General features: G+C 43.9%; 1 protein-coding gene across 2 annotated transcripts; it reads left to right on the top strand.

Moving 5' to 3' along the window:
- The first annotated feature begins 544 nt into the window (after positions 1-544).
- Positions 545-6,387, top strand: vgll2a (vestigial-like family member 2a). Of its 2 annotated transcripts, none has more exons than XM_048985556.1 (4): positions 545-838; positions 1,995-2,256; positions 3,765-4,268; positions 4,808-6,387. In XM_048985556.1, the coding sequence occupies exons 1-4, from the start codon at positions 755-757 to the stop codon at positions 4,849-4,851; spliced, it is 894 nt and encodes a 297-aa protein (XP_048841513.1). In that variant the 5' UTR covers positions 545-754; the 3' UTR covers positions 4,852-6,387. The 2 variants fall into 2 exon arrangements, with proteins under 2 accessions (XP_048841513.1, XP_048841514.1); XM_048985557.1 differs by having other exon boundaries at positions 4,952-6,385.
- Positions 6,388-13,216: the final 6,829 nt, after the last annotated feature.

The following is a 13,216-nucleotide window of genomic DNA, read 5'->3' as shown; positions in this document are numbered from 1 at the left end:
AGGCAATATCTGTAAAAAAATACTTTAAAATATACATTCTTTGATGCTTTAATTTTAATATTGTTATTTAATTATATTAATGGTAATAGTCACGAATAGTAACCTAACACAAAGCGTTAGCGGCGGCAAAAGGGAATTGTGTTTATTTGCGTGTTACATATAAAACCCGCTAAGCACCTTTCTCAAGGCTAAAGTGGAGGACTCTCCGCTTTTATTAAAACCTCCAGCCTACCAGTCGCAAGCCTATAGCCGTCTACGCTGTAGTGGATACCTGCTGCCACCATACCAACGTCTCTATAGCTGAATATGCCAGTCTGCGCGCGCCCAAACACCCCTGTTTACTTAATACTTTTCATTGGCCGATGCTGAACCCCAGTGCGATTACCGCAATAAGAGTTTGTGTTTTGTCTTCCTTTTTTGAAATTGTGCCGCTTTTTAAAACGCTCTCTCTCCACAGCGCAATGAGAGCAGCTCGCTGCTCAGATTGGTCGATTTAAAGCCCGTGCATTGAAACGTCAATGACCTCAGTAGTCTGGCGTCTTCACTCCAGTCTGTCACACGCCTACTTTTCCACTGACAGTATAGCGAACCCGTGAGGAAGACACGTAGCGCGCCTGGGACGGGGACATGCACTTTTCACTCTGAAAATACGTATTTCCTCCGTGTTTCATAGGAAACGTTTGTCTGCAAATTCCAATGAAGCATCTCCTCATGCCACTGAATAACGATCCTTGAGACTTTGCTGTTCTCAGCCATGAGCTGCTTGGATGTTATGTATCAAGTCTATGGTCCTCCACAGCCGTATTTCGCTGCAACCTACAGTCCCTATCATCACCAGGTATGTTATGATTATGATTCCTTTGTGAGGAATATGAAATATATTGATTTTCATAATGTGACATATGACCGATAAAACTATTTAACTTGTAACTGTTTAAGCTGGTGACTTATTATTAGTTTTATACCAGGATTCTTGTATTCTACTTTTTTTCATTTTAATTGTAGTTTATTTGACAAGAAAAAAGCATTTAAAATAGACGTATATTGCTGTTGCTGCAAATTTGGCGTTTCTATTAATACTAAATTTCTGTCGCACTCCGACCAATTCAAAATAAACCTCGGAACATAATGTAGCCTGCAACGGTCATGCTTTTAAATTAAGGGCAGCATGTTTTATAATGACTGAAAGTAAAACTCTACAATAATTAGATGTTTAGTTTACTCGCTTAACCTATGTGGGACTATTCTTAGACTTAATACATATAACATTATGAAATTGCCTAAGAAATATTTTCTATTAGTTGTATCATTGGTAATTATGTTACGTTCAAAAACAAAGTTTAGTCACGAGTTCAGACTAACATATAACTGACACATTTGTGTCATGCACCCAAAGAATTAGAAATGATATTACTTAGCACTGATATGTTTAAACTAGCTGCATTATAAGTTTGTATAATTCAATAATGAGTATTCGTTTTAAGATTGTGTTTTGTTTAGTTAACTTCCGAAATGAAAAATCCTTTCCAAGACCCCTTTCACTTTCCTTAAACATCTCACAGTCAATATAGAAATGTAGATCTGTGTTTGAACTGAGGGATGCTTTTCATATTTTGAATAGTGTGAATCTCCCGAAAATGAGGTATGTGGAAACATCGGGATTCCGCAATATAAGCTACTGCAAGATTTTCCCGAAATGAAATTCCACTGTCAAGAACATTAGGAACTTTTTTCGTTATTGTCAGAGAAAAATATATTAAATTAGGCCAATAATAACTTACATAGGAAGCCTTATGTAACGGAAATAAACCAAACTCGGAATCAGCAAGAGGAATTTTTGTGTTTTTTAAAAAAATAATAATCTCGAAAAATAATTTAGCTCAGGCTAATTACAGTTTCAAAAGCGTAGCACTGTGTTTCTTCGTTTTGTAGACTGTGACAAACAGCCTATTTTTTCTTCAGTGTTAATGTCTGACTTGTTGTTACTGTTTCAGAAACTAGCGTTTTACTCCAAGATGCAAGAAGTACAAGATAGTGTAAGTGGTGGAAGTTCTTTCTCCGGACCAACGATAAAGGAAGAGGACTGTACACGGGAGAAGGATCATCCCCCCGAAGCCGAGTACATCAACTCGAGATGCGTGCTCTTCACCTACTTCCAGGGGGACATCAGCTCCGTGGTGGACGAGCATTTCAGCCGCGCGCTCAGCCAGCGCGGCACCTACGTCTCCAGCTCCGCAAGTGCAAAGCCCACACGAGGTACTGCTTCCTGGAGAGGTGGGGATGCTGCACCAAACTGTCTCCTGCGTACGGGGGTGTGTGCCTGAAGAATGTGGTATTACAGAATTAAATATCATAACCTGGAGGTACCATATACAAGACTATGCGACCAATTGAGCAGAAAACCCGCCGGTTCTCGGTTTGCGACGTAATTTGAAAATATGAAACGCGGATTAAATTAGTATTTTTAATGATGTCCCCTTACTTAAATGTTTGAACGTAGAATAGTTCCGGTATTTTTTACTTTTATGTGGTTCAGGCCTCTACATTTTGCGTTATAATATGTTAAGTTTCGGAATTCTCAAAAGTGAAAGAAATACAATAAAATTATGCAGTAAATGATGGGCCTGGTTTGCTAACAATTACCGGTGACTTCTAGAAAGATTAACAGGGAACAGCTTTTTACTTGTGTTTTCTAATTTTAGTTTTTATAATTTTTTTCCATTGCGTCCCAAATTTAAAAACATTATTTGTTTTAGTATTAGGCTACTCTTATGAAAGGGAGTCATTCTTGACTGACATGCAAATGCCTGTCGCATAAAAAAAAATCATTTATGTTGAGTCTGAAAACATGTGGTTTATCCTGAATCGCCTTACCAATATCTATCAAAATTTACTGTCGCTCTAGGTGCTCATGCATTTCTGTGTGCTCTCACACACGTGTCTTAATTTGATTTTTAGAGAAACCTACCGCTAATCTGCACAAATCAAGACGTCCGAGCTATTTCTATGACCTAATGTTCTCAGCAGTGAGATTTGTTTTTGATGATTATCTTTTGCCGAACTAGCAGGTTAACATGAAGGATGCACAAAGATCGTTATGTCCCGGTAATAAATACGTTATCTATCTTAATGACTGACAATCCTTACCGCAAATTGCCATTAATTTTTGGTATGCAGTTATGAGGCGAAACTTACGATGATATCAAAAATACTTATTCTAACATGGTCAATGTGAAGTGTCCCGGAGAAGACTTTTTAATGCTTTCGAATTTGTCTTTCGTTTGCAAAAAGCGCTCATCATATTGACACGTTATATTTAACGTTTCTTGTTATTGCTTTGATGGATTACTAAACAGGTGCTATTTTACTCAAGCCGATTGTCCTACAGACAGCATGCACACGGTTTGATCATTTTTATACAGGGTTACAGTATTTAAACTTGACCAACCTGCAGTGATAATATGTTAAAAACCCTTGCTGTCGAGTTTTGGTATAGTGTTCCTATATTTAACTGTCACAGCGATTGGGTATTAACTCCTTTGAAAAAACAACAATTGGTTGGTTATTGATTTTATTAGAGTAGCTTGTATAGCTTATATACTCAAAAAAAAAAATACAGACCAGGGAGTGTTTTACTGCAGCATTTCTGACAAATTTCCCAGCGTCCAGGGACACTGCAGCAGTTTCTGTGGTCCTGCATCCCGTCCTGTGCTGGCCTGCATAGCTTGAACCTGGCCTCTCTCTCTTTCTCGCCACGGTCTCAGATGGATCATTCCCCATGAGCCAGAGAAGTTTCCCGCCGTCCTTCTGGAACAGCGCTTACCAGCCGTCAGTGACCAACTCCTTGGGCAGCACCCTGAGCGGAGGCCTGGGGGCTGGTCACGTGGAAGTACCCTTCCCCGCAGACCCCTACTCCACAGCCTCCCTGCACAGCCATCTGCACCAAGCCCCCCCAGAGCCCTGGCACCCGACCCATCATCACCCGCACCACCACCCATACTCCCTGAGCGGGCCCATCGGCGCCCAGGGCTCCGCTTACCCCCGGCCCGGCGTGCACGACGTCTACGGCACGCACTTCGACCCGCGCTACAGCTCGCTGCTGGTGCCCTCGGTCCGGCCTCACCGGCTCACGCCGGCCGCCGTGCCTGCACCCGGCACCCCGCAATGTGACATCAACAAGAGCGACGGCGGCGGCTCGGCGTGGACGGGGGCGTTCCCGGGAACCGGCTCTGAAATGGGCCAAAGCATCAGCATAAACATGGACGCAGGTAATGGGCTTTGGCTGCCGCATCGCATGCTTCCCAGCCACCATCAGGAATGTCCGGTTCTGTCTTGTTCTCTGCTCTGCAGAAAAACCCGTTGAGCGTTAAACATTAAAGACATGTCAGTTACCCTGCTATAAATCAGCAGGTATAACAGAACTATTTCAAAAACAGTTACTCATATTGCACAGTTACGAATCATTTAACGTATGAAGTAATTTACTCCTTGAGATAACTGATCGGGGTATGCAAGGCATTTCGTATTGGAACTTGGTATTCGGCCAGTAGTAATTGGACTCACTAAGGTATTTTCCTCTTCTAATAATTACTAATCCCGGCTGCTGCTCTGCCAGTATCTTCTTTGCCGTTATTTTCACATTCTCCTGCTTCAGGGCTTCCAGCTACTAGGAGAGTGACGATTGTCTCCCTCTTCCTAATCCTCTTTTCCTATCCCTTTTTTTCCTTCCTTCTGTCTCCCTCTCCTGCCTTCTCACTCTCTCTTTCTCTCCTTCCTCCTGTTTGTCCCCCCTCTGTATTCCTCTTAGGTCTCCCGACCCAGGATAAGAGCAAGGACTTGTACTGGTTTTAGGGCCTCCCTGCCCCATCCAGCCAGAACTGGGCTCTGTGTTGCTCTGCTTTGTAGATATTGACAGGTTTTTTTCTGTAACAGATTCTAATCTTGCTTGCAGCTCGACGTTACACCCTCTGCGGCGGGACCATCCTGAGCTGAGCTTTCGCCTCTGCGGACCCCCCCCCCCCCCCCTTCCCCCCCGCTAAGCCGTCCAGAAACCGGGTGGACAAGAGAGCGTGAGCCACAGATATGCATGTCTCCAGCCTGAGAGAGAGAGGCAGAATGAGGCAGTAGGGCTCTAAAGGACAGCTTCCCAGAATGCGAACTGGTGTAACTGGAGGCCAGTTCCTTCTCTGTTCCTTGTGTGAATCGAAGGCTGCTGCCTCTTCATGAGGAACCTTGCGGGGGGGGGGGGGGGGGGGGGAAACCCACCTGAGCGCTCTTAAGCAGACAAGCCTGCGAATGTTTTTACGAGAACTTTTATGTTTTTATGAACAAACGAAGCTGACATGGAGACATGTGGGAAAAATGCACCAATCAATGACACGCAGAACTATTTTTTGACTTTTTTTAAAAAAAAAAACGTTCAATGCTGCATTTTTTGTTGTTGTAAAGAACGAATAAGTGATTTCCAAGGGAGGACACTTCTTTTATGACTGAAGCGACCGGGGGAGGGGTCTCTACGACTGCTTGCTTTGCCTGTAGCACCTCCGCAGCTGTCACTGACAACTGTTCTCCAACTGGACAGACACACATTCGTTGTGTCACTCGGTCGGACCAAACAAGTGCTCGGGTCTCCACACAAGGAGTGTGTTGTCAGATCAGGATCCCCTGCCCACAATGAACAACTGCTCCGAGGGCGAGACAGTGGGGTTGAACAGAGGACATCAGCCCTGTCTCAGCCAGCTCTGTCAATCTGTGTGAAGTTAATGTGTGTGTGTGTGTGTGTGTGTGTGTATGTGTGCGTGGGTGTGAGATCTGCCCTCCAATACATACGCTATATTTCAGGGGGGTCGGGAAATGGTATTTGTAACAGTGGAAAGAGTTTCATTGAAGAGTTTTATCTATAATGTAGATCTCCATTGTTCAATATTCATTGTCAGTAGGCCTATGTTCCATGTCAAACATTTGATGGGCATTTTTTAAAAATTGAATATATTAATATATTGACAATTTTAAGTATTTTTTCCTCTTAAAATTCTGATGTAAATGCTACATTTTGTCTGTATTAGCCTGCGAATATATCAGAGAATGGTACAGGATCATTAAAACTGAGAATGCAGTTCTACCAAATCTTTCCATAATTTATTCCATGGACGCGCTTGCGAAGACAAACACATGGACTTGCTTAATGGTAGAAAATGTATATAAGCGTGATACGTTATTTAACTTTTGAGTCCTTTTCGCAAATCAGCTCCAGGTTTGCGCAGCCCAAGTGTCATTTGAGCGGGAGAGTTTCGATCGCTTTCCCTTGTTCGGTAAAATATGCACAGCTGTAAGAAATACTCATTTCCTTTAAACGTATAAAAAGCCACGAACGAGCCAATACAGCATTAACCGTATCTCGACTATTTCACGTTAATTTGATGTGACTCACATTTTCTGGAATTCCGCTCTGACAAAGAAGTAGATGCTTAATTGTAAATAATTTTTACTGTTAATAATTTAACGCGTTATTATCACAGTTACCGTTTCGCTACGGATTCTGTTGTCTGGCATATATTCATGACACCTATCCATTAATATTTGACGCGTTGTTTGTAGTGTGAAAGCAACTGTTTTAATTTGCCCTTCGAGGTTTGGCGTGAGCTGCAATGCAGATGGATTGAATCAGGTTGTAAGCGTTGTTAAAATTCAAAAAGCGGTTTGGCTTTGTGCTGCATGTATTTGTGTTTAAAGGGAAGGGAATAGGGTTTTATTGCCCTCCCGGGAATGAACACAGTCGGTGACAGAAGTATTAGAATAAGCCATATGTCCTGGAAGGAGATGTTTAAACTAAAATCTAAGTAAATGCAACCTGGCTATAGTCAGCGATCTTTACATAACCTCGCTGTTCATTAAAATAATACAGTATTTGGACAATGTACTTGAATATAATAGGGAAAGAAAAGGGAGAAATTCAAAGTGTGACTGAGCCACCATATGTTCTGTCTCAGCTGAGCTTTTTGTTATATTTCATAGCTTAATACCGGACAGCTGCAAAGAAATGTCAAGACCTGACAAAATCGATGAGTGAAGAGAGAGGTTGTGTGGAAAGACGATTTCCCTTACGGTTGTGGAAGAAACGGGGAAATCGTGCCCTCGGGTCAGTGAGTTTAATGCATGACGCAGAAAGACGTATGCACTGGTAAACCTTAAAAACAAGCAAAAACTCATAATGCTTCTAGCAACTCGTCCAGATACATTTACATGAGGTTTATGGGCAGTGTTTATTTATTTGGACAATGCTAAAATTGCTGTTTTGTACTCAGGCTGACGGGCTGTTTTCAGTGCTGTAATTCCTTTTTAGAATCACCTCTCTGTCTTATATTATCATGGGTATCGCCGCCATTAAATCTTAAGGGGACGTGCCCCCCTCACATTTCATAATTATTCGTTTGGACCCCCCCACATTCAACATAAAATATTAGTTTTATGCCAGTGTATCTCCCCCACACATTCAAAATGCTTCTGACGCCCCTGTATATTATGCATAACGACACCTCTAGATTTGGGGTTCTTTTTGTGCGTAATTATTTCCCCAATTTATTTCCACCCTGCTTTTGGAAATTGCAGGGTTTTTTTTAATGAATGACCTTTCCCAGATAGTCCTTAATGACGCGATAGAGTTTGCCGGAGCCGCCCGCACAGGCAGCGCGTACGGAAGGCGAGAGACTGGGGGCTGCCAGCGGCAAGACGGAGCAGAGAGACCGACACCCGATAGCCGAGGCTTCCGTGGCAGGAATATTTGTGAAGTTAGCGTATAATCCGAAAGCGGGGGGGCCATAAATTGCAGAGTGCTAATTGGAGCTGGAACCAAGCTGTCAATCACACAAACCCTATAAACACACAGGCCCTCCTGTCCATTTAAGGAGTAGGAGTAAGAAAGTCGTAGCCAGTTGTCACGATGTGTGCCTTCGCGGGCTGGACAACCAGCTATTCATTCGTATTGGTGCAACTGAAATAAAGTCGATCAAAACCGTTTACAGTCATTTTAATTAGGTCCATCATATTCGATTGTCTCTTAAATGATAAAAAGGCATTCATTTGCTTTGCTCACGACACTTTTGACCTTCAAACTCAGTACTGGATGAATACCCCAAGGAGTTCATTTTGAGTTGTTCTCAGGTTGTTTTTTAAAGCATTTATTTGTTCAGATTTAATCGAAAATCACGGTGGTCGAGATGGAGAATTAAAAATATATGCATTGTTAAATGAATGGCACATAGACTACCGCCTAACATCTGTTTGTTTGTATATTCATGTGTTTTTGTATTTATATATTGAATTGCTTGCAAAACTATGATTGCCGTTTTTCACTTTATTTACTTAAGCCTGAGACACACATCGTAGACACTGAAAGCCGTCCGGGCGGTACTTGTCTTTGGACACCGGGGATTCTCTGCTTTTCTGCGTGGTCGAATTTTCACGATTCGGGTTACAGCGATTAGGGCGGAGGGATTATGTTCGAAAAACGATTTTCCATCTTACGGCCGTCGGAAAGATTCTGTCGCTTCGCAATAAACTTTAGAGACATCATGGATGGCAAAAGTTACTATATTACGTTCCATAAATTTAAGGAGCGCCGCAGATCACAACGGAGATGGATATTTCATTTAAGTTTATACATTTTTGGATCTGATAAATTTTCTAGTTAAGTAACGCCACTAAACTAAACGTTTGTTGTGTGAGCTGTAAAATTAAGCACACATTAACCTTATACGCAGTAACATGTGTGTAGCGCACACGTGTATTTATATACATGATCCAATCTGGTCAGGATGTCATTACACCACTTACATAAATAGGCTGATGAAAACGAGAGGTTGTGCGCAATCTAAGTTACTCCAGAAATAGTTCTTTTTCCTCTCTCTCTCGTGTGCAGAACGTGGTTTTGGCATCGTACCTTGGTCCCCTTTATTTCTGGAGTCTTCGACCTCCTCGCTTTCTTTTATTTAGCTGTCCCGCTGGAACACCCTATCTCGGCCCTGGGTGTGAGTGTCCGTTTGTGTTGTTGATCGCATAAATAGATTGACCTTTGGATTGGGGCCGGACGACACGTTGTTTGTTTTTATTTGCTCGGCCTGCTGCTATTTCCAGACGTCTGGCCGGGAGCGCGGCCTCTGGTGTCACCGCGGCGGATATCACCGCTCCCGTTTTGTGGTTCGCTGTTGCATTCGCTGGGTAAACGATCTCACACGAGCGTGCAAGGGAAAAATATACAATTATACTTATAGACAGACCTTACAGTTACATAAAAAGGCGATGTTTCTTTACACGTGTATTTATTGAAACAAAGGTTACTGTATGTAGCAGAGAACAAACTGCAAAACAGAAATGTTTTTATTACAGTCAAATAAAAGAAAACACTGAACACAGACTGTTACATTTCTGTGGTTCATGGCCCGACATTTGTAGTTGTTTCTTAGCTCATGGCATTAGATGAAAAAAGGATGTTATATATGACTGCAAGGTGCAGGAGGGCTGTCACTGTGCCCTTCCACGTCACTGGGCCAGACAAGACTGAGGAAGATGCGATATTTAAGTGCTATTAACCCTGCACTGTCTTTAGGCCTATTTGTTTTAGTTGGGCCTATTTATCGAAAATGCAAACGGGGACCCTGACTGTTAGGAGGGAACCCAGTTGTAAATACATTTACAAACACTAATTAGATTCAGAAGTATTACATAAATGAAAAGTATGAGGTACTTCAGCTAACATGTTGCTTCGGTTTACTTACATCGAGAGGCGTCAGATTTTCGATTCACAGGTTACCCTACATGGCACAGAAGAGCAAAATGCAGACCTGGGGGGGGGAAACGAGAAGCACTTATAATTCCGACTGAAGTGTCTAGGACTGGCCGGGTGGATCGACGTGAAAACGTGAATAAGCGACGGCACACGTGTTTACCTTTTATAGTCCATAGATAGAGCAGTTGACGAAATGTCATACATATGCAATCAGTAGACCGAAGATGGATGAATTGTCAGGGAATGGACTCTGGAAAGATCTGACAGAATGGGGACCTGCCAATGGTTCCTGGTACGGTGAGGATGGGAGACCTTCGAGGCGCGAAAGATCTGCCATCATAAAACGAAGCCTGATATACAGGTATGTGCTCATAATGAGTCATAGCTGTCATGACTCCTTGTGCTCTTTTTACTTATTGATATTATAACAAATTTATGTAAGAGTAATAGATAAACGGAAGTCAGCTGCCAGTGATTTTCGATACTGTTATTGTTTCATTGTCAGTATAATTATCTAATTATCTAATATTGGCTTAGCTACATCCATGGCATGTTTGGATCTCTTGGTAAAAGTGTGTTCCTGGGGGGTGGAGGAGGGGTAGGGGTAGGTTGTTTATTTAGATGATGAGTTAATCCTGACATGATCTCTCACTCTTGATAAATATGACCACAGACAGCAGTACTAATCTGATATGCCACAACCGTCCTCTGCAGGCAAAGTTCCATGGCTGTGTGCACAGTTAATCAAATGATCATGTGTCAGGGTGTCTCTCTTGGGGGAAGTTAAAGCGTACACATAATCTAATATCGTTATTGATATCGTTATTTAACCTGCCCCGAGACTCAGGGGGAAAACGTCTTTTCTTCGTTACGTTTCTCGTCTTGTGAACTTAGCGCCGCCTAAACAAACTGTCGAACGCCGTCACCCGCATCGCGAGGTTCTCCTACGTCGAATTCCCGTATTTTCTTGTCTGTGCGGCTGTGCTTCCAAATGCCGCGTTATCAGAAACCGTTTGAGCATCGGTAACCCGGCACGGCGTGGACTTTTAATTTACCGCGGCGGTTTTTGCCCCAGCGCCTTGGCCCGTCCGCTCCGGAATGCCGGCGGCACCGCAGAACCTCATGAACATCCACATGTGCCACATGGCTGGCAGTTTTCACACCTGCTGCCGGTGACATTTTTCACATTAGTCATCATAAGCACCAGAAACGTGAGCTGTGAGCTTCAGCTCCTGGGCTGCGGGGCTGATCCAGACCGGCGGCTGTGAAGGAGCCCTCTGCTTACAGCCTGTCAGTCTGCCTCATGACACTCAGCCGCATTTCAGCTTCCAGGCATGTGTTTACAAATAAACAACGTTAACCTGAAGGAACACCCTCAAGCAGTCATCAGAAGCACCGCGCCTAATATAACAATGTTTTCCTCTTCAGTGTTTGAGAGTTTTTTATTTTTACTGTGTTTTTTTTTGTAGTATCATAGGCAAATAGATATTTTTTTGAATACTGTACAGGTAATATTTTGGTCTATAAAATCATTATATAATATGCATTATTATATAAAATCATTCATACTGCTGTTCTGAATATAGAGTTATTGTCATGATTAATGCTGTTAATAATCTTTATATGTGTATCTAGCCTGTATAATCCAGAGGCCAGACTGTCATAAGGCACAGAGCTGGGGAACACCTCGGACAGGAGGCCGGTCTGTCACAGGGCACCGAGCTGGGGAACACCTCGGACAGGAGGCCGGTCTGTCACAGGGCACAGGGCTGGGGAACACCTCAGACAGGAGGCCGGTCTGTCTCAGGGCACAGGGCTGGGGAACACCTCGGACAGGAGGCCGGTCTGTCTTAGGGCACAGGTCTGGGGAACACCTCGGACAGGAGGCCGGTCTATCGCAGGGCACCGAGCTGGGGAACACCTCGGACAGGAGGCCGGTCTGTCTTAGGGCACAGGGCTGGGGAACACCTCGGATAGGAGGCCGGTCTATCGCAGGGCACCGAGCTGGGGAACACCTCGGACAGGAGGCCGGTCTGTCACAGGGCACCGAGCTGGGGAACACCTCGGACAGGAGGCCGGTCTCCTTGAACAGCAAAAATACTGCAAAGTAATGTTCTTTCTTGTGAGACGATGGACACAAACCTTAATCGTGCACATGATTTTACCATGATATCGTCAGTGAAAAGAGGTAGGCGAAGCCCCCTGTGATTTAAATAAATGTGAATGGAGATAAAATCCTACTTTTATTATCTGGGGCAAAATCTTTACGATGCTGCTGATGTATTAAGCAGAGAGAAAGCTGGAGTTTAAAAGCAGGGGATATCTCGTTTCACCAAGTGCCGCATTGTTTGCATGTTAACCCAGACAGTGCCGTTCTGACAATGGGGAGGAATCTGAGGGTCTTGTGCTGGAGGAATTCCTTAGATAGTCAGCACACCTCGCTACAGGTCCCATTGTAGACAAAACAGCCCACAATTGCAAATGACGGCTAAACGGTGCCCGATCTGTGTACCGTGAAACCCTGAAGTGATGCTTTGTTGACAGCGGATACGTGCTAAACGCTACCAGGGACATGCCGTCGAGATCAAAAAAGTCGGCCTTTTGAAAAGCAGCTGCCGAACAAATAAACATTTAGAAATAAGAGAGGCCGCTGTCAGAAGCTCATGGCTCTGAGCCGTTTTCAAGATTTGAGAGCCCAAAACCGCAGTTGAGAAGTGATTGCCTTTCCACCTGTGGAGGGAAACAGAAATGACTGGATTTATTTCACGGCTGTGTTTAGCTTTTCCGTCGTCCCCCTCCGCTGTCCTGCCATGTGAGCCCGCAACAACTGTCAGCTCCCCATCTGCCGCGCACTTGCTAAGCACCCAGAGTTGAGTCTGAGATCACGCACCGGCAGCAGACGGTTGCTGGAACCGGGGCGTGGCGGCGAAAACCCGACCAATGCGCTACAACACGAGCCGAGCTAACAAGTCGCAGTGTGTATGCGTTGTTGTCCATTATGTAGCTATTGACGGGAAATGTGAAAACGTTAAAAGGGGGAAGAACAGAGGGGAATGTGGAAAAACAGCTGCTATGGTAGATGGCCAGCAGGGTCAGGCCAACGCTCCCTGTCATGGAATGAGGCGAAATCTATTGGAAAACGCAGGGACATTTCAGCTTTCGCTCAGTTCCACTGACAGCCCTCCCTGGGAAACCTCCAGGCCAACTGTACAGCATTAGAGAGATCTAGCAAAGTTACTGATTTATCCGTCGTTTTAGCATCAGTAACTGCTGCGGATGAATGTGTGACAGATTTGTCCATCCACGATCTCAGTGAAGCAGAGCAGGAAAACCACTGCATTTTCTAATTACCTGCAGTGGCCACCCGCTCTGAGATTGTAAATCCGTCATTCTTGTTTTTAAATTATGTACTTCCTCAGCAAAAGTGATTGA

The sequence above is a fragment of the Brienomyrus brachyistius genome, chromosome 19 (assembly GCF_023856365.1).
Source record: "Brienomyrus brachyistius isolate T26 chromosome 19, BBRACH_0.4, whole genome shotgun sequence".
Taxonomy (NCBI): Eukaryota; Metazoa; Chordata; class Actinopteri; order Osteoglossiformes; family Mormyridae; genus Brienomyrus; species Brienomyrus brachyistius.
Note: the sequence above shows the minus strand (reverse complement) of the source record. Positions and strands in the feature narration are given on the sequence as shown.